This window comes from Paroedura picta, chromosome 13 (genome assembly GCF_049243985.1).
Source record: "Paroedura picta isolate Pp20150507F chromosome 13, Ppicta_v3.0, whole genome shotgun sequence".
Classification (NCBI taxonomy): Eukaryota; Metazoa; Chordata; class Lepidosauria; order Squamata; family Gekkonidae; genus Paroedura; species Paroedura picta.
In genome coordinates this window covers 22,262,837-22,284,685 of record NC_135381.1, presented here as the reverse complement: position 1 = coordinate 22,284,685, position 21,849 = coordinate 22,262,837, and the positions used below count along the sequence as shown (strand labels likewise).

General features: G+C 48.9%; 1 protein-coding gene across 2 annotated transcripts in view; it reads left to right on the top strand.

The window, feature by feature from the left end:
- Positions 1-21,849, top strand: part of LOC143823170 (uncharacterized) — a 49,076-nt gene that overhangs the window by 2,802 nt on the left and 24,425 nt on the right. Inside the window, exon 1 of one of the 2 annotated variants that reach the window (XM_077309174.1) lies at positions 18,784-19,771. The exons of the other annotated variant lie outside the window; for it this stretch is intronic. Coding sequence (XP_077165289.1) covers positions 19,245-19,771 — 527 coding nt within the window. The 5' untranslated portion in view covers positions 18,784-19,244. Of the gene's footprint in view, positions 1-18,783; positions 19,772-21,849 lie in introns of those variants that run through there. 2 annotated transcript variants of the gene reach the window in all.

Sequence of the window (21,849 nt, the reverse complement as noted above, 5' to 3'; positions counted from 1 at the left end):
GGGAAATTTTATTCCAAGGTTTTATTCCACGATTTTTCTTTCTTTTTAAGATGACTGTCCCCACTCATCCCACGTGAACGACTGAGCCACCCTAGTCAATTTCGCCCTCTTCTCCGTCCTCCGTGTCAGTTTCTCTGGAGGGCCTTCCCTGGTTACAATCCCTGTTGCGGATCGGCTGCCCACCGTCTACTTGACGGCTGCTCCAAGCTGCTGGCAGGTTTTGTTTTTTTTTTTGCACGAAAATTACTAACAGTAAAGGTAGCCGTCGGCTCCTCGACGCGCCCCGTGTTTTTAATCAGTTCTCAGGCCAAAAGGTGAAGGCTAATAAGCCTTCGAGGAAGTCGTTCATTCCTTCGCTATAAACATGTGTGCGATTCCGGCGTAATTAAATGCAAGCCACAAAGCGAACGAGGCGTTTTCATTGTAGCGCTCCGCCGGAGCAAAAGGAATCACATGTACATTTGAACTTCAGGGACCCGAGCCGAGGTAAACAAGTCTGAACTCCGGCAAAGAAATTGGGGGGGGGGGGGCGTAGGGGGGGTGGAAGAAGTTGAAGGATAGGGGGAGATACTGAAGTACTAATAGAATCAAGGATGCTGCCCCAAAAGGGGGAAAAAAAGCCTGTAGAGTGATTTAAAAGAAGGGAAGTCAAAAAGGATTAGAAATTCAGATTTGAAGCATCTCCACTCCTAAATTAGTCGCATAGCAAAAATCTGAGCGATGGGAATTGGTTGTCCTGTAGAGTCAGCCCTGGCAAACCGCCGCCCCATCTCCTCGAAATTGGGGTGTGGGATATTTGGGGATAAAGGGGGCTCAAAGGCTTGCTTGTATAAAGGACATTGGGGGGGGGGAGACTAAAGGGAGTTGTGTCCGAGTGTGTGGGAGAATAAAACTTGGGGAGTAACATTTAGAGATGTTTAAAATGTGGGAAATGGGGGGAGGTGTTTGACAATACTCCATTGGCAGGAAAAGATTGCCTGCCACTTTTCAGCACACCACTAACGAACGACCCCTCTATTTTCTACCCTCTTTCACCGGGAAATCAAAACCGGAATTTGATAAGGACATGTTCCGTTTTTGGATCCGGGTTGCCTCCGCTCCTGGCCCTTTTATCCGAGCTCTGTGCGTAGGTCTGATCACTCACCCATCTGCACACTCACCCGCTCACACGTGCTTCGCTTCCCAAAATATACAAGTATCAAATCAGAATTCCTTTGATGGCGCTTATATTCGGTCTTGTCACACTTATGTAAAACATTCAGCTACTTGCTGTAAGTTGTACATACACACGCGCTGCCTGTATCTGCCAGATATATGCATTTAAGCTGGCTGTTTTATTTACATACTTAAGCATGTGTGTCTCCGCCGAAATAAAATCTTGTTTTAGATCGAGGACACCCAATGCAGGATAAAATGTATCAATCCATTTTAATAACATGATAGATAGATAGATAGATAGATAGATAGATAGATAGATAGATAGATAGATAGATAGATAGATAGATAGATAGATAGATAGATAGATAGATAGATAGATAGATAGATAGATAGATAGATAGATAGATAGATAGATGCCCTGTGGGGAATGTGTGTAGATGTAAGATTGCTACATTAAGACTACCAACAAATACACATTGGTTGTTCCATATAGGAATTAACCCTAAAAATGGACTAAGTCCTGTTAGATACGTGTTTAGGATTCCACCGTTACATGATCTAGAAATTCATTTGGTTTAAATGGTGGGTGGCCCCCTCTCCCGGCTTTCTCCTCTAAATCTTAAAATCGTGGCTTCAGAAATTCCGATTTCTGGAGCTTTTCTCGGTGGCAAGAATAATGTCAAAAATCTGGATGAACGCCATGCTTAGTCCCCATGAAACTCATCGAATTTATTTATTGCAAGGCAAGGTGTGTTTTTGGAGTGTGGAGCCAGAAGAAATCGACATAAATCAAGTAATGGGGGGTTAAGAGACTCGGGGGGGGGGGAGATTGGGTCTAGTATTTGCATCATTGTTTGGATGGGAAGGGAATTACCAATAAGGCCATGTTTACGGGCAGGGGTGGAGTGACCCAGACTTTCTCCCAAATGGCCTCTGAGCATTTTGCAACAGGCTAATAAAACGTTTGCTTTCATTGGCATGCTGGATACCATCTTAGCTGGAAATGCGAGTCCGGGTCGGGATTTTGGGCCTGGAGCCACAAGTATTTTAAAGGGCTGCCCCGCGGAGAACACACACACATGCAGCCGCTTGATTGACGCTTCTGGTTTATTGAGTTCAGATGGGCTTCTCCCGTCTTCCCGTTTCTTCGAGGTCCGGCGAATTCAAAGTCAAGTTTAAATTCAGCCTGGCTGCTAAATTTCAGGATGGGAAATCCGGACAATGAATCCCTTTAGATTTTTTTTGCAGATTTCGCTCTTTTTTCAAGAAACCAACTTTTAAAATTATTATTCCCTCGAAAGTAACTGTTAACGAACTTGGGGTGGAGAAGGGAAGACAGGAACGTGAAACGCCCAAATACGATTTTTCTAAATAAAATGAAAGAGCAGAAACGTTTAAAAGGGAATGGCAACCATTATCCGTCTGTCTGTCCAGTCCTAACGAGGGAAACAGATGCAGGAGAGTAGCCTGTGTTGGTCTGAAGCAGAAAAAGAAGGGTTTTTAAAAAGAAAGCCAACAAAGTTTTATTTACGATGTAAGTTTGACCAAGACTTCTTCAGATACAACGCTTCTTCAGTTTGGACACGAAGCCGTATACCGTGAATAAAATACTGGTCTTGAAGGTGCCCCTGGAGTCCCCCTTTGCTGTCCTGTCCTTTCCTGGAAGTCAGCCCGAGGAAGATTCTGAGTAGACCTGTTGAGAAGTGTTCTCTTAATTTCTTTTCTCATCTGTACACTAAGCGCAGGGGTAGTCTGCCTGTGGTCCTCCAGATGTCCATGGACTACAATTCCCATGAGCCCCTGCCAGCGTTTTCTGGCAGGGGCTCATGGGAATTGTAGTCCATGGACATCTGGAGGACCACAGGCTGACTACCCCTGCACTAAGGTGACCAGATTTTAACATTGGTAAAGCGGGACGCCATTGAACGCAAAAAATAGTATTGTAATATATATATATATATATATATTTTAATTTCAACATAAGTACAATTTGCCAGGTGCTCCCAGATGTCCCTCCAAAAGTGGGACAATCTGGTCACCTTACTGTATACGGTCAGTGTGTAACATTCTCTCGTATTCATGAAACCTGCATTGTTCTTTTTTTCACCTCGGCGAGGTCTATTCATTTGACATGCGTGCAACTTTTACGCAGACAGAGGCATATATGCATAATGGCTCATCAGGTCACGAGCCATGAAGTGTTCTTGCGAATCGAGGGCATGGCAAAAAGGAAGAGAGAAGCCCCTTTCCTTTCACCGGCTTGTGTGCCTTAAAGTTTTGGAGTAGACTCCCTGTTTCAAACCGCCCCGGAAGGGACATTTTTTACCTGGATGTTAGAACTAAAACCTATCGATCGTCTTTCTTTCGCTCGCCCTCTCGCCAGCCCATTTCTGCTTTGGGGATGACGAAGATGATGGTGGCGAAGAACGAGGAGAAAAGAAAGTTGGGAATATCTCAATCAGTGACGGAGTGACCTGTGACCCGGAGGGTGGCTTTATTGTCTCCCTTCTTTTGCGTGGGACGCACACTTTATTGACCCTTTCTGCCTGATTGAGCCCTGAGGAGCAACCGAAGCAAACAACCCTTCCGAAGGCATGTCTCGGCTTAAAGGACTCGCCACCCTTCCTGCCGGATCAGCCGCGACGTTTGGGAGAGTTGGTCAGGACAGGCCGGCTCCCCCCCCCCCCTGCCGCCGCCCAAGCTAACCAGAATAGGAGACCTCTCCCTGGAAGCGCTCCGCTGGCTTTTCAAGAAACCAGCTTTTAAGAGTGAATTCCCCTCTGCCTTAATCCCCCTCTGAAGACCAAACGAGAGGCGTTGGGAACCAAGTGGAAAGGGAAGCGCGACGGAGAGTTTGGAAGTCGGGCGGGAGAAGAGCGAGACGAAGATGGGACATTCAGCGTTTCCAACATAAATGCTTATGCGCGGGAATTCCATCGCTCTGATCTCTGCCGCCTCTTTCATCTCCCAGCCGAGAGCTCCGAATTAGAACGTTGCGTGTCAACTCAGCTCCGCTGTCCGGGGAAACTTTTCCCCGCGAAGCTTCGGGTAGAGCGGGGGGGGGGGGGGGGAGAAGTGTAGCGTCTCTTGCATATGCGGCGAGCTTATTGAAGCAGAGCGCTTCAGTGCCTCTGTCTCTGCTCTCCGGGGTTATTGGGAGGGGGGAGTGTCGGAGAATGGCCGGAGCGACCGGTGGGCGTTGAAACTGGCGTCTCTTTCAAAGTGAAACCTGCTGAAGGCAGCAGAAGCAGGCGTGCCCTTGGAAGACCCAACTCCGGATTGAACTGGACCAAGGCAACTCCTCCGATGATACTTGTGCTGGGGCCCACACCCGTCCACAACTGACAGAACAAACCGCACCATCAAATGGTCCCTAGTGAAACGAATTGACAAAGCTTCCGGGGACGGAGTGAGAGCCATTCACCCATTTTTGCTCAGGCTGCCTTTCCCCCCACACACACCCTGACCGTTCTTCACACCATCATCCGAGCTGACTTTGAACATGGGCCCAGAGGATCCGGGGCTGTCTTCTCCCTCTTCTGGATCACAGAATCACAGAATCATAGTTGGAAGGGGCCATACAGGCCATCTAGTTCAACCCCTCTGCTCAACGCAGGATCAGCCCAAAGCATCCTAAAGCAGGGGTAGTCAACCTGTGGTCCTCCAGATGTCCATGGACTACGATTCCCATGAGCCCCTGCCAGCATTTGCTGGCAGGGGCTCATGGGAATTGTAGTCCATGAACATCTGGAGGACCACAGGTTGACTACCCCTGTCCTAAAGCATCCAAGAAAAGTGTGTATCCAACCTTGGCTTGAAGACCGCCAGTGAGGGGGAGCTCACCACCTCCTTAGGCAGCCTATTCCAAAGACCCCTGCGCACTTCTCCTTGGCCACCAGGTACCACACCCAAAAAGGGATCTGATAATTTTGCATGGCATCAAGTGAGGGCTGGGCCAACCATAGCAAAGCTGGAGACCCTGCCTGCCACTTGCATTTTGGGGAGACCAGGCCTAGGGAACTGTAGCATAGTTTAATTAAGGAAGAGAGTGTTAGTGTTAAGTTACAGGAATTAAAAATCTAGACAAATAAGAAAATGTTAGCCTCCTGGATTTGTGATCATTTCATGTGCTATTGTCATGCCATTCACCACACGGCAAGTCACAATGTGTGTGTGGAGAGGGAAGAGTGTTAATTGCCTTAACCTGCCTTTGTCAAGTTTTTCAGTCACTCTGCTTTCGCCAGAACTAAGGGCATGCTAAGCTGTGCTCTGTGCACATACGCATTATTTCTTCTTCAGAAGCCCAGATGGAGCCCATACCCAAGAAAATCACATAGCACCTTCCAAACATCAAAACCACTTACATTGTACTGCTGGCCACAAACCACAACACCCTGTTTATTTTTGTACATAGATAACCACAGGCCTTTCACTCTGTGCTCACAGCTGCGCAGTCTGCTGCATGATCCCCCAAAGAAGACTGTGTACATGATTGGTCCTTAATCTTAAATATACACAATCATATTCCATTGGGGTGGGGAGCAGGGAGCACTGGGTGATAGTGTGCATTTCTGCATTCAGGAAGGGGGAAACAAACCTCTTCCTTTTCAGGGAGGAAGTATACTTACAATACTATACTTACAATCCTATCTCTCTCTCTCTCTCTTTCTCTCTCTCTCTCACACACACACACAAGTCAGACACCTGCAGTGTGGCTCAGATTACACATCCTTTGGGTCACATGTTAGAGCCTCCCACAGAATATAACCAGTATCTTAAAACCAGAGTTCTATGTCTCATTTGGACACATTGAGCATTCCTGTTGGGGCTACAAGCCACATGTTCTGCCCCCCCCCATTTTTCTCACAAATGGGGACCTAAAGTAGAATCAGATAAGCTTTTTTTCTGACGCACATGAGATACACTCTCAGCACAGAATTATATAATAGCAAAGAGTGGTGGTGTCCAAAAAGCATATGTCATAGGTGGTGGTCTCCAAAAAGTCTAAAATTTACATATATTGGTTGGAGCCATAATTTACAGATCCCATTCAACCACTCAGCTACACTTTATAATGAGTTTAGTATAAATATTTTATATAAAGTTCTGACCACTGAGGAAGACCCAGTAGGGTTGAAACGCGTTTGGTCTTATGTGTTCTGTATAGTTTTACGTAGCTTTTATTGTTTTTAATTGCGCACTATAATAAATAATCAGCATTTTTACATTATTTTATTGTACAGCTCAGCTTCTGAGTTCCGACCTAAAGCAGAATACAACATCATCTCTATCCGCCTTTTCATTCTTACTACAACAAATATGCAAGGCAGCTTTGGCTGAAAGAGGGAGTGACTGGCCCAAGGATACTCAGCAGACTTCCATGGCAGAGTGGAGATTTCAATCTAACTCATTCAAATCACAATCTGAGGGTTTAACTCAGGGGTAGTCAAACTGCGGCCCTCCAGATGTCCATGGACTACAATCCCCATGAGCCCCTGCCAGCCTTTGCTGGCAGGGGCTCATGGGAATTGTAGTCCATGGACATCTGGAGGGCCGCAGTTTGACTACCCCTGGCTGTTACTGCGCGCTGGCTCTCCAGCCCTCGCACCAAGGTGCTCAGGAGATCCAAGTTGGAACTGTACTGATTTGCCCTCATAAAAACAGTCGGAGGTAGATGGGGCTGTGAACTCCCAGGCACAGCGACACCAGGCAGTTATCATGACCTTGGGAACAGTAAAAAGCCCACTAAAACCATTTGTACTTTGTGCAGCATACCCCAAGAATGCCAGAGACAGCAGAAGAGAATGAACTTTTCAGAGGGCTAGCCTCTATTTTTATTACAGTTTGACAGGTTTTTGCCTCTACTGTACACTGAGTCTCATGGGATAGGACAGAAAATGTAATAATAACTAGGGACAAAGCCCACTGCATTCAGAAATACAATGGGTGCTAGATTGGGGGTGGGGGGGGGAAATCTGCAGATGGCCTCTCCCTCCCCCTAGGGCTGCAGGCTGTTAGGGAACTCACCAGCAGGGGGTAGCTCTCACTGGCAGGGATCTGCAGCCTCCAAGCCTCAGGGGAAAATGGAAGGAGGGTGGATGGTCAGGGGTGGGGGATGGAAGGCAGTTGGCTGGCCACAGGACGTACAGGCAAGCCGGTTGGAGGAGGAGGCACTCAGGGGCGGGACAGCTGCCCTGAGTGGGTGCTAAGCACTGAGTGGCACTTAAGCCATGAGACACGCTCCTCCTCCAAGCTCTTACCAGAAATATTAAGTGGAACAGATAATAATAATGGTAATAGTAATGTAGTTATGATGATTATGATGATTATGATGATGATGATGATGACGATGATGACGATGATGAATCCCCCTTCCTCTTCCATGTTGAGACCCCCCCAATTCTGAATTTGTCACACTCCTTACCCAAGTCACCCAAGGTTCATGTAATTTCAGCATCTGCATCCCCATCCTCTCCACCAAACCCAAGCACAAACAAAGGCTTCTGCACATCTGATGGGGCCCAAAGGTCACCTTTGAAAACTTTTGTAGAATTGCAGTTGCAAGCAGAGCTGCACCCCTAAACCTTTTTACTTCAGTGGATACAGCTCTTATTAGGATGGCACTGTAAAAGTTAAAGCCTTACAGCCCGTATTTCTTCCTCCCCGACAGATCCACACACCCCCACACACACCTACTATCAGAACCAGGGATGTGTAGTAGAGTGCTAGACCGTGATCTGGGGTTCAAATCCCCCTGTGCTGTGGAAGCAAACTGGGTGACCTTGGGCCACACGCTGATAACCTAACCTACCTCATAGGGAGATTGAACTTGTGAGGATAAAAATGCAGGAGAAGACAACCATGTAGGCCACTTTAAGTCCTCATGGGGGGACATCAGAGAGGTATGCATGATGTAAGTAAATAAATACCTCTCTCTGGGCACTACTCTCATAACCACTCCCCTGGCTCTATATATTGTTTCCCCACCATTTCATACACCTGGTGGGATGACGGCCTGCTTTGTGTAGTGATGCCCACACTGTTCCCCTCCTGACCCTAGGTCTGCTAGGAAGAAAGGTCAACCCTGAGAATGTTGAATATCTCTGAAGCTCCATCTATAAGTCAGTTTGAGTTTTGGTATTGTGAACTGCGATCCTTTTCTGTTTACAGCCTCAAACCTGCACACATCAACCAATAAAAGAAAATGGGCTTGAGCTGTAGGAGAATACAACATTCACAAATCAAAACTTCTCCCTAAAAGGAAGCCTAAAAGCAATGGATAAGAATGCATTCAGTCAGGCCTCCATAGGAAAGTACTCATCTCAGCAACCAGGAGGCCAAAAGTAGGTCATGCAGGGGTAGTCAACCTGCATTACAGGAATGCCTATCTGGTGGCAAGTTAGGAAAAGAGGGAACCAGGTCTCTCTGGGAACTGAGTTCCATTGACCTCAGAGGCTGAATGAGAAAATGCATGATGTAAAATTATCTCAAGAGAGCCAGTTTGGTGTAGTGGTTAGGATTGTGGACTTCTAATCTGGCATGCCGGGTTCGATTCTGCGCTCCCCCCACATGCAAACAGCTGGGTTACCTTGGGCTCGCCACAGCACTGATAAAACTGTTCTGACTGAGCAGTGATATCAGGGCTCTCTCAGCCTCACCCACCTCACTGGGTGTCTGTTGAGAGGAGAGGAAAGGGAAGGAGACTGTAAGCCGCTTTGAGACTCCTTTGGGTAGAGAAAAGCGGCATGTAAGAGCCAACTCTTCTTCTTCTTCTTCTTCTTCTTCTTCTTCTTCTTCTTCTTCTTCTTCTTCTTCTTCTTCTTCTTCTTCTTCTTCTTCTTCTTCTTCTTCTTCTTCTTCTTCTTCTTCTTCTTCTTCTTCTTCTCCTCCTCCTCCTCAGTGTGGAACTGAGGATGGAAGAAAGTGGTTACCCCATTGAGTTTGCAGATGATATTTGAATGGCCAGCTTCCCAGTTTCTTAGCTGCTATGCTGTACCACCTCCCAGTTTATTTCCTGTTCAGCTGTTTCCTCATTTGGTAAAAAGGCTTCACATTGTTCTATTCTGGTTCAGAAGACCTAGCCACCCATCATGTCTCCAAATCCCTTTTCATCTTTCCCAAGTGCAATTCTCAAGAAGCCAACTAGACCAGTACCATACTGATCCTGTTATCTTCTGGACACCTGACAGATATTGAGTCTAAACAACCAGGGCTGCAATCTTATGCATGTGTGTTATCTGGTAAAAATTCCAGTGGGATTTACCAACATTGCTTCCCAAGTTAAAGGGCATCAGGTCAGGCAAGAAAGTTTGTGTCATTTTCGAGTGCCTTCTGGACCAAATCTGTAATACGTGTGTATAGACAGCTATCAAATTACAAATTATGGTGACCATGGCAAGGTACTTTCAAAGCAAGTGAGGTAGCTTGCCATTCCCTTCTTCTGCAGAGTCTTCCTTGGTGGTCCGGACCCTGCTTAGCTTCTGTGATCTGACAAGATCATGCTGTAGCATGCCTCCTTCCCTCACATTCCAGAACACACAGAGTGCATTCCACACGTATTGTTTATTTTATGCTGTTCTTGAAGAAATTTAGAGTCCAGTGGCACCTTTAAGACCCATTAAGTTTTATTCAAGGTGTGAGCTTTTGTGTGCATGCATGCTTCCTCAGATCCAATTGTATCTGAGGAAGTGTGCATGCACACAAAAGCTCACACCTTGAATAAATCTTTGTTGGTCTTAAAGTTGCCACTGGACTCTAAATTTGTTCTGCTGCTTCAGACCAACATGGGTGTCCTCCTGAATCTATTTACATTGTTCTTACCACTACCTTCAAATTTTGTAATCCACCTTGAAACTCAGTGAGAAAAGAAAATCATGAACGAAGGGAATCCATCCCAGTACAACCTCTGGCATTTTACGGAGGTACAGTAAAGTTTGTTCTATATTTGACTTGGTTTTTAAACAGGAATGATAGCAATGCTGTCTGTTAGAATGTTTTGTGAATTCTAACGTTGTCTCCTGTCCTGGGACCTTGAAACAGAGGGGCTAGAAAGGAAATAAAACCCTGTGTGCGTGCGCATGTGTGCGCATGCATGCGTGCATGTGCATTTGCACATACCTGCCTGAACACAAGTGCACACTCGCATGTGATACGATTTATATTAGGTGAGTTAATTTCCCCTAAAATGATCCAAAAAAAAAAAACTGGGCTCTTCCCACAGCCCCCTGCAGTATTTTCTATTTTCTATCATTCATATATAGGCAGGATTCTGAGTAACAACCAGTGAAAAGAATTTACTATAAACCAGGGACAACAAGCAGCCTGATCTATATACAGCAGCCTGACAACTCCTAAACCCTTGTAATCTGTTTGACTTCCCTAGGATTTAAACCCAGGATTCTTACTCACATAAGCAAGCATGCCTACCTATAGGTTCACATGGCAACCCACATGTCATTCAGTCTTTAAGACGGTGATCCAAACAGGGATAATCTTTCTACCTGAGCTTGCAAAAGTACATTCCAGCCAGTTCACAAGTTCAGGGAGGCCGTTTGATCTCCCGTAATATGATAAGGTAGTAGCAGAAGGTTGGCACTGGGGGCAGATTTGAGATGCTCCTGCAGTCCTAGTGGTGGTCTGAATTGGGCACATTTTCCAGGGAGAGTGGTCACTGGATGCTGCAGTCTGCACTAGTACATGTGATGCTCCTCTTCCACTTACAGCAGAGCCACGCGATCCAAATCGAGATAGCAGGATGGTGACCTCTCCTTTAAGGATCACATCTCTGCCAAGAAGCAGATGGAGGCAAGCTGGAATTGTTTTCCATCCCTGTGCAACAGCGACTACCTCACTGCTAATAATATCAGGGCAGCGAGCGGGGTGCAGAACTCCTTAAAGTGTCTTGGAGACCCGAGTTCAAATCCCCACTTTGTCAGATAAGCGGGCTGGGTGGGTTACCTAGGACCCAGGCACCCAGAATCATTGTCAGGGTAAACAGGATGAAAGGAGAAGGATTTGGAAGAAAGGCAGGCTCTATGTCAGGGGTAGTCAAACTGCGGCCCTCCAGATGTCCATGGACTACAATTCCCATCAGCCCCTGCCAGCATTCGCTGGCAGGGGCTCATGGGAATTGTAGTCCATGGACATCTGGAGGGCCGCAGTTTGACTACCCCTGCTCTATGTCAACTTAAACTGAGGGGACAACTTCTCAAACCTGGGCTGGGTGGGGACACATTCTGCCGGGAATCCCTGGGAGCTGTCCATGGTGAGCGAACAAAAGGAAAGGCACTTTGCACATGGACAGTATTAGTCTCAAGTGTTTTCAAGCTTGGAAAACAATACGGACGATCCTTGGGAGTAGCCATGGGCTCATAAGAGCTCTGCTTAAACATTTCCGCCCACAGATTCTTGCACACTTTCCATCAAGTTTCCCCAGACAGAAAGAAGAATATACTTTTATTCTATAAAGCAGGGATAGTCAACCTGTGGCTCATGGGAATTGTAGTCCATGAACATCTGGAGGACCACAGGTTGACTACCCCTGCTATAAAGTATTTATTTAATACTTCTAGTCCCCACTCTAGTCGCCTTGTTTCCCTTGTTGTCAGAGACGGAGCCGCTATTCAGGTTCCCCCACCCCCGTCCCCATGCATTCACACTTTCCCCTGGACTGGACTTCCGTGCCAGGGGCTATGGGTATTCTGTCAGAAGAGGGAGGAGCCAAGGCCGCTGAGAGGGTCAGAACCGTCATGGGCTGGAGGTCGTGGTTGCTTGGGCTTCCTGGGGCGCCGGGGGAGTGGGGCATGCGCGGACGTGCACCTCTGCACTTGTGGCTGGTGGAAACAGGATTGGGGGGGGGGGGCGTCTGTTCCCAGGGAAACTTCTGGTTTTTAGTAGTTGGCCAATAGGCAGATCTTCAGTAGGTTCAGTTTCCAGCCAGTACATCAGGAAAGCTGGAAAAGCCGCTTTTGGAGGAAGGTGGAGTGCCAGCATTTTAATCCAACAGACACGATTCTGCTCCATCTGTTACAGACGACGCACGGGGAGGGAGGGGGAGATGCATATCAAAGGGTGTGAACTTTTAATCGTCCTTGTGCAAAAGGAAGTTGCTTTTTATCCTTCCGGACCCCTGGACCGAACCTTGCTGATGCAGCTCCTCAGACCGAGAAAGGATGCCCCCCCCAAAATCTGGAACCAGAGTTTTTTTTCAATGGGAGTTGCTAGAAACTGAACACGGGACCTTTAAGCAGGCGAAGCAGGTGCTCTGCAACCAGCCCCCTTTTTTCTCATAACAGGTGCAACTATCCAACTAGCCTTTCTCAACTTTCTTTTTATCATTGAGAAACCCCTGAAACATTCTTCAGGCTTCCAGAGACCCCCAGGAATGGTGCAATTGTGCAGAATGTGGTTGGGAAGCAGAGCTGTGTGCATGCACACCTGGGGCTCCTCCACTTCCCACTCCCTCCAGGCTCATCACTGGCCATTTTGGGAGCGGGAAGCAGGTCGGCCATATATGCTCATATCACCCAATAAAAGCTTAACACATTTTTTAAATTATCTAGAAAATGAATTCCGGGGCCGTCAAGAAACCGCAGGGTTTTGTGAAAGCCTGATCTTATTCTGCCTCCCTCCTGAACAGGCAGAGATTCTCGGGATATACATTCCTTAAAGGTAAAGGTATCCCCTGTGCAAGCACTGGGTCACGGCTGACCCTTGGGGTGTTTTCATGGCAGACTCAATACGGGGTGGTTTGCCAGTGCCTTCCCCAGTCGTTACCGTTTACCCCCCAGCAAGCTGGGTACTCATTTTACCGACCTCGGAAGGATGGAAGGCTGAGTCAACCTTGAGCCGGCTGCTGGGATCAAACTCCCAACCTCATGGACAGATCTGCCTCTAACCACTCTGCACCCCAAGAGGCTCTTTCCGTACATTCCTTATGGATACAGAGTATAGTTGGGAAGTATAGCTGTGTACATACCCACCTGTGGCCCCTCTCTTTCCCATCCCCTCCAGGCCCATCACTAGGCATTTGGGGAAGGGTGGGTTGACAGGACCATATAGGATCTTATCATCAATAAATAACAAAATTTAAATATATATTTAAAAAAATAATTGAAGTCGATGCTCTGCCACCGATTCCCTGCTCGGTCTTAGCCAAGTTACAGGGTTTTCATCCTTGGTAGCGAGGAACAGTGATTTGTGTGCAGAAGATTAAGAACTTTTTGTCCGTCTGCTGAGCCATGTAGTCGGAGAAAGGCTGATTCTCAACTTCTGAAGGCAAGAGAAAGTGGTATTCGGATGCTACGATCTCCCTCTCCTGTTCGCCTTCTAGATTAATATTTATGTGTTCCATTACCGGGAAAGATCGGGTGGGATCAAGTTGAGGTCTGGCTGATGAGTGTCCCGGGACTGGAAAAGGTTTAGCATGAGGCTCTGGACTTCTCTTAGCTAGTTGAAACAGATCTTGTGGAGCACGGAAAGAGCCAGGGAACAATTCACGCAGTTGGCGCTGATGGCAGCTCGAAGCAAAGGAAACGAACGAGCAAAGAAAGACACTTGTGTTTTTGTCCTGTAATCGTGAGGACTAGAAACTTACCAGCAGTTTGATATCGCCTTGAATTTTTGTGTTTTGTCAGCCTTGAATTAATATTTCTGGTTAGACCCTTAGGGTATCATTTAAGGGGTAGGGGTGACTGGCCTGGAATTAAACTAGTCACTTGTTTTGTGGGGTGGGGGCTGTCTTTCCGTGCCTGGTGTCATTTCTTTTGATAGCCTCTTGCACTCCTGTCTCCAATATTCATGCGGGGGGCGGGTGGGGGGAGGCAGTGTTGATCGAGATCACTGGGATGCGAAAAGCAGTCCTTATATGCCCAACCGTGCCTTCTTTTTTAGCGGAGAAATAAATTTTCTGTATTTAAGAAGACCCCACTTTTTATGACATTCCGGGGGAGGGGGGAAAAGCTAGTCTTGTAGTTGAGGAAATACAGGTCTTGGGGAATTGGGAGGGCTGGTTCATAATTGAAAGCATTTCCCTCCATTTCTAGATTGCTGTCCTCCAAACGTCTGAACGGTGACAAGGTTGGGTAGGGCGGGAATACTGCGCTTGAATTGAACTGAGTCATAGGAAAGGGGATTAATGCAAGTCCACACGCAATGAACAGGTGCTCGTCTGAGTGCGATTGCGAGAGAAGCTTCCGAGTAAGCGAGCTTTGACCGGCAGCCTTCAAAGCAGCTCAAGTGAGTTGTGGATCGCACTCGAGGGATTTCAAAGCTGGTTTTGTGGCTTCTCTGCCCCTCCCCTCTGCTGCTCAAACGACCTCATCTGTAAAACCGGTAGGTACAGGTGTGATTTCCCGAGATTTCCGTCTGATGCATGGTTTGTTTTAACACAGACCTTACATGACACCGTATTATTCAGCTCGTGTCTCTTTTCACATTGGTACCTCCAGAAACTAGGCTAATAAGCGGAGAAGGTGTAGTTTTGCGTCTCCCTCTCTCTCTCTCTCTCTCTCTCTCTCTCTCTCTCTCTCTCACACACACACACACACACACACACACACACACATATCCCGCTTGCTCTCGCTCCTTCTTCTGAAGCACCTGCAATGATAATTTAACACCCCTCTTAAGGAATTTAACGAGTTTCTAAATGTCAAAGAGGAAACATTTAAAACCACTTGCTGAAGATTTCATGAATTAAAAAGAACTCACCGAAGCCCATGTCAAAAGAACTCGCTCGTTTAAAAAGATAGGTTAATTTACTTTGTTCTCCCCTCCCTGTAAACGGAAGAAGAAGAAAGACTCTTTCCAGAAAAATATATTTTGCTAGTTTTCCATGCGCTTTCTGATTTTGTCCTACCGCTCTGGGGAAGGGGGAGGAGCATTGGGGGGGGGGGGGTCCTATTGTCCGATGGTTTGAAACAACCTGCATGTTTCTAAAGAAAACAGGAAGCAATAACCGAGATTTATTTTATTTTATCTTGGTTACAAGAACCGTTTCACGGATTAAGATTTAGGTTGTTTTGTTTCAAAACCGAATTAGGTAGATAGGTAGGTAAAGTAGGTAGGTGAGAGACTTATATTTGAAAATGTTTTATGCCATGAAGTCCCTCACACACACACATACACACAAACGCGCGCACACGTGCACAAAGGCTCAAACATAACGCCTTTTGAAAGTACCAATCAAACCAGGACATCCGCTTCCCCTTTGATGTCAGTGTCAACAAAAATCATCGCGTTCTCTTTCGAGAAGTGATTGTTATTTCTCATTGTGTGGCTGCGAAGTAAATAATCTCCCCTTTGTTTTTATAACTGGGCAGGGGAAGAGACCTCCTGTAGGAAACCTGCGTTTTAAGCCCGGATCCGCGCACCTCAACCTAATGAGTCCTCTTGGGAGCCAGAGGGGCTCAGAAAGAGTCCGGAAGTCTGCCTTTGGCCTTAAACAAAAGCAATATTTATTTTGGGGAGAAAGGAGGCTTATCGCTTCTTCTGGCTGCCGGGATCGCTTTCCCCCTCCGTAACAGGTTGCCTTCTGCTTGGCTGCCTCCTTTCGCCGGTCAAAAGGAACCTTTCCTCCCAAAGTCGCGGGGGCAAATCCCAGGCGCTTTCTCTCTTCCGAATGGAGTAAAACGGTGGCCAGAGGGCCGGCCAGCCACGATATCGGTCAAGGGGAGTTTCTGCTTCACCCTTTCCCTCTTAATACAAATAAAACACAAGCACGTCTAAAACCGAACATGAAAGAATGGGGACAGAGGTGCTCCTGCAGGACATTTACTCGTTTTTTTTGTAGCGAATGTATTCTGCAAATCTGAATTGCGTCGGATCGAATGAGCCCCCACCCCACTCTGGGTTGGTCTGTCTGTGACTGTTTATGCACTGGGAACTTCACTGCCCCAGCTCCCATGCAGGGGCACAAATCTGGGGTGGATGAGGTGCACCAGGCCAGATGCTCCCCATGTGGGTGCAGGAAGAAGTGGGGCAACCTGCCCCAGCTCAGTCTCCAGGCTGCAGGCGGGCATGAAACCTCCAGTGCATAAACGGTCTGTCCGACGCAAAAATATCTCCCGGATACATCGAATTAATCGGTTTCCCACCTTCCAGGCAGACTCAAGGGAGGCAGAAGAGACCCACGGTCGATTTCAGAATTGCTTTCCCCCCTCAAGGTACAAGAATGCCATGGGGCAGGGTCTAAAAGGGACAGAGAGAATGCTTTTTATTAGGCCACCTTCCCGTCCGATTGTGTAGAAGTATTGAAGGGATTCTGCCCCATCCTTATCGAGCAAGCACTTGCGTCCTGATAGGACAACCAAAAACGATTTACTATTTGTGGCTAAGGTAAGAAACGCTCACGCGAGGAGTCGGTATACTTTGCTTAAAACAACACGGTCGACATGTGTGAGGCGGGGTCTCCTCGTGATTAATTCCTGCCTTGGGACCAGAGTCTGGGGGCGCCGTTCTCTGCTTCAGGCTCCAGCACGTCTGATTGCTCAGCGTCTGGGGTCCAATGTTCGGCTGAAGAAGTTCAGAACTGAGCCCGCATCCAGCTGAAAAAACGACTCGGTTCCTACATCCCTGTCTCTAGACCTTTAACATCGATCAGCAGGTCTTACACTGATCATGCTGAAATATCTGCCGTGGACATATTAAATCCCCAGAGCGTCTAGAAAAATCTCTATTTAGATATTATATTCCTAGGCCATTATTCTTGACCAGGCATCTATTTACATAATATACAGAGATTCGATGGATGTGTGGATTGGTGGGTGGGTGGACAAATGGATAGATGGATGGATAGAAAATTTCTGTAGCCATTATATAAACAGATGTATGCATATCCGAGAGAGAAAGAGCAATTAATTTGTCATTGGTTAGATACATAAATGATGGATGGATGGATGGATGGATGGATGGATGGATGGATGGATGGATGGATGGATGGATGGATGGATGGATGACAGAGTTATTCTCCTTGAAGAGCAGAGTGTTTCTTCAAACAAAGGACTGGGCAGATCTTCTTACGATTATAAAGTCATACTAATTTGTGATTAGGGTTTGTGAGCTTGTGTGTGTGGCCTACGTGCGTAAAACCTTTGCCCAGTTTCCTGACAAAGAGCGTGGTAACAAAGTTTGAGTCCAGTGGCACCTTTTAGACCACACTCCTTCAGATACAAGGAGTATAGTGTGGTTCAAAGGCTGACTTCCAACGTTTCGAAAACAAATCAGTCCAAGGAAAGCCAGGTAGGGGTCTTTGGCTCAGCGAATCAGACCAAGTTCGGTGACTTGAAGCCGATTTTCAGCTCCCCTCCCCTCTCCTCCCCTCGCCCCTCTCCCAGTGCGATTTTAATTAATGGGAGATGGAGAACGTGTTTGAAACTAAAGGGGACAGAAACTCTTTTTTGGAGGGTTACCTCCAGGTTACCCATCTTTTAAAAGAGGCGTTCTGAAACGCAAAGAATTACACGCAGGGCAGGGGGCGGTGCAAAGCAGGCTTAGGGGGTGGTGGTGGAGATATTCAAATTTCGTTGGAAAAAGATCCCAAAGGTTAAAACAGCTAGAAACATCTGTAGATTTTAAAGAGAGCGGTCCCATTTCAATATACTCTTGCGTGTCAGAATCCTCCCTCCCTTTGGGGAGGGGCGATGCCCGCGGGACCAGCTCCCAAGTGTGGCTTGAATCCCCCAGTTCCAATTCTCCGCCCCACCCATAAAAGATCCACTCTGGAATCCTGTCCCCACCCCACCCACCCCCCCACCGTTTCAATCCCTTCCTTTCTCCCCCTTTCAATCCACCGCGTTTTATCCCCCCCCCCTCCTTTGCATAGGCTCAGAACCTTCTTATCCAGCTTCTTTTTATTTCCTTCTCTCCACACATAACAATAATAATAAGAAGGAGGCGAAAGTTGCAGGCGTTGCCTCTCGGTCGAAGGCGAGCGCCCGGGTTGGGCGGGGCGCCTCCGGGTGCTACAGGCACCGGATAAAAGGCCAATGCGCAGAATCAACTAATTAAAACATTGTGTTTGGGCCACGCTGGATTCCTTTTTTTGATCTTCCTTGTGTTTTAAAGAAATGTCAGCGCACTAGAAAGCCATCGCGGGGAGGAGGGGGCGAGGGGGGGGCCTTCTCCCCTCCCTCCCTCCCGCTTGAAGGCGCGGCGCTTTTCAAAGACAGCTCGGCTATATTTGCCAAACGAAGCCCCGCTGGGATCGCTGGCGTATCTCCTCTTTACCAAACTAAGCTCCTGTCCATCAGCGGCCGCCGCAGCCAATCCCCGAGCGCCGTTCGGGCTAGCAGCCCACCCTGCTGTGCTTTTATGGAGCGCGCCTCAGCATGTTTAGAGATGGCCGCATTTCTCTCTTTCTGTTCTTCTCTCCCCCCTCCCCACACACACACACACTCACACACACTCACACCACCTCCCCACACACATACAAAAAGCCGCCACCCCTTCCCTCTCTCGCTGCCACTTGAAGGGGGGGGGTAGGGGGCGACGAGGAATGCAGGGCCGGAATACTGGGGGGTGCCCCCTCCCCCCAAATTCATACATCCCCCCCTCCCACATGCCGCTAACTCATTTATCTTTGCTGGGGTAAATGTGTGGGTATGTCTATGTCTGAGCGGATGGAGGACTGGGGGTGTTGAGTTGGCGACTCATGAAGCAGCAATATATGCATGGATATATCTAAGCCCCGAGCTAGAAGAGGGGGACAGGGCAGCAGAAGGAGGGGCACATACTTATTAAGTGGGCAGGTTGACATCCCCCAAATTTAACAGGTCTGCCAAATGTGTTCGTTCGTTCGTTGCTTCCTTCTTTCCTTGCTTGCTTGCTTCGTTGCTTCCTTCCCTCCTTGCTTGCTTGCTTCGTTCCTTGCTTCCTTGCTTCCTTGCTTCGTGGCCCTGCCCTGGGGTTAGCAGTCCTGCAAGTCCGCGTGGGGGCTGCCACCTTTTGGTCGAGAGGAAGGACGAGGGGGCACCCCGGTGGCAGGGACCCTCCCTCGCGCTCAGATCCGACGGGAGGGCAGGCGAGGGCCCCTTGTCGTCCCCGACGCCACTTCTTGGCCGACCCGCCTCCCCCTTGGCGCTGGCCCGATGCCTTCCTGCACTTCGAAATGGTCAAGGGCTCACCCATCCATCCGTCCAGGGGCAATACGCCGAGGAATCTCGCCCCCTCCCCCCGCCCCGACGGCCCTGCCTTCGCTTGTAAAAATGGTCCCCGGGATTGGTGCTGGAAGAGACACAGACGCCAGCCCGTCTTCTTCTTCGCCTGGTCGCCCCGGGGTGTGCCTGGCGGCTCCCAAAGGCTGGGGGAAGCGGCCCTTCAAGCCAACCGGGACCGGCGCCGGAAAGGTCTGGTGCCCCGAGGAGAGGCGAGCCCCGGGGGTGGGCCAGGGACCTTCCTCCTTCGCCGCCGCCCTCCGGACAGGGACCGCCGCGAAGCTCCCGGCGAGGTTGCCCGGCCGCCAAGTCCAGAGGCCTCGAGAGGGGAGAAGCGTTTCGGAGGCAAACGCCAGCCAGGCCGCCACCTTCCTTGGGCCCACGGCCCAGAAGGCCTCCCTCCGCCTGCCCGGAAGTCTTTGCCCACCAGGATCTGAAGAGACCCCAAAGAATCCACACAGGTCAGTTAAGCACCCGGGGGACCCAGCCCGCGGGCTGGAGGGTGTCATCCAAGGAGGGGGTATCCTTGGGGAGGGGAGAGAGAGAGGGACCGTTTATGCACTGAGAAATTCATTGCCCCAGCTCCCGTGCAGGAGCACGACGGATGAGGCGCACCAGGCCAGATGCTCCCCCAGGTGGGTGCAGGAAGAGGTGGGGCAACCTGCCACGGCTAAAACTCCAGCCTGCAGCCTGGCATGAAACCTCTGGAGCAGGGGTAGTCAACCTGTGGTCCTCCAGATGGTCATGGACTACAATTCCCATGAGCCCCTGCCAGCAAACGCTGGCAGGGGCTCATGGGAATTGTAGTCCATGGACATCTGGAGGACCACAGGTTGACTATCCCTGCTCTAGTGCATAAACGGTCAGAGAGAGAGAGTCCAGCCTCTGGGAAGCTGGGCATCGTCACCCTTCCAAGGGAAGGGGCAATTCGACGGAGAGGAAGCGCTCTCGAAACCTGCGCGGCATTTATTCCCCAAGCAAACACGCTCAGAGTCGGGCTGCGCAGCCGCTAACTCTTTCCTCGTAAATGTAGTTTAAAGCGCCTCGGCAGCTCGGTCTGATGCACACGGACAAAAACGGGACTTTCTGGAGAAGAAATTTGCTTCAAACTGGATCTTGTGAGACTTCCCGCCCCTTCCCTTTAAACCCGAAAAGCTGGAAGTAACCCGCATGGATTACTTTAAAGAACAATGTTTGAGTCCAGCGGGCACCTTTGAGACCAATCCAATTGAATCCCGGATAGAAGCTTTGGCGAGCATGCGCACGTCTTCGGATATATATGCTCAGGGAAGCTCCTACCCAGGATTAAACTTTGTTGGCTTTAAAGGTGTGGCTGGATTCAAACGTTGTTCTGTTGCTTCCGACCAGGGGTAGTCAAACTGCGGCCCTCCAGATGTCCATGGACTACAATTCCCATGAGCCCCTGCTGTCAGGGGCTCATGGGAATTGTAGTCCATGGACATCTAGAGGGCCGCAGTTTGACTACCTCTGCTGCAGACCAACACGGCTTCCCACTGGGGTTTACTTGAAAAGCCTCCTCAGCGACTCCTCTCTCCTTTTTCCAACTCTCTCTTCTTCCAGGGGTCTTCCTTTGCGATCCCCCACTCCCCGCCCGAGTATCCCCTCCTGCGTGTGTGCAAAACTGCCAGCCGGAGCAAACTGACAGCTCTTAAGGCCAGGCGCTGCCGGAGAATAGCCGTGGGGGCTTCGAGGGGCGGCCTTCCTCCCCTTGAGCCCAAGAGCCCTGTTCACACGTGACAACGGGAGTCCAGGCCGTGAGCGGTGTCCCCTTGGCTTTTCTTGAGCAATCCTCGCGTTGCGTCCAATGCACGTGCCTCTGGACCCCGGGACTCCATCCAACGACTGAACCACACTTCCATGGGGAAACAGAAGGCAGGTGGTCGGTTCTTTATGACAAACGGACCGAGACAGGTGCAAGCAGGCCGGCCATGTGGTCTCCTAGGCTGGCTTGCCTGGCTTGAGACTGACCCATGAGGCGGGGACTCATCGCCTTGGCAGGGCGTCTAGGCAACTCTAAGAGAAGGTGTCATCTTTGCTCTTGCCCTGTGTTTGTGTGTGTGTGTGTGTGTGTGTGTGTGAGAGAGAGAGAGAGAGAGAGAGAGAGAGAGAATGAATACAGCCTCCTCTACATCTGACTGGGGGCACTCCATGTTCTAACGCAGGAGTGGTCAAACTGCGGCCCTCCAGATGTGCATGGACTACAATTCCCATGAACCCCTGCCAGCTGGGCTCATGAGAATTGTAGTCCATGGACATCTGGAGGCCCGCAGTTTGAGTACCCCTGTTCTAACGCCTCCTCGGTCCAATTGTTTAGAGAGGATCTGTAAAGGTTTTCCGAGGTTCCCCCTTTCATTCCTGCTTTCGAAATATTTTTGAAACATTTCCTTGCTAGAGACTTCGCTTCGAAGATCACAGTCCCCCCCCCCCCCCCCCGTGAACGACTGCCATTAGCCGTACCGGCACAACACAGAAACAGTCTCTGTTTTCTATCTAATAAATATAGATACAAAAATGAGAT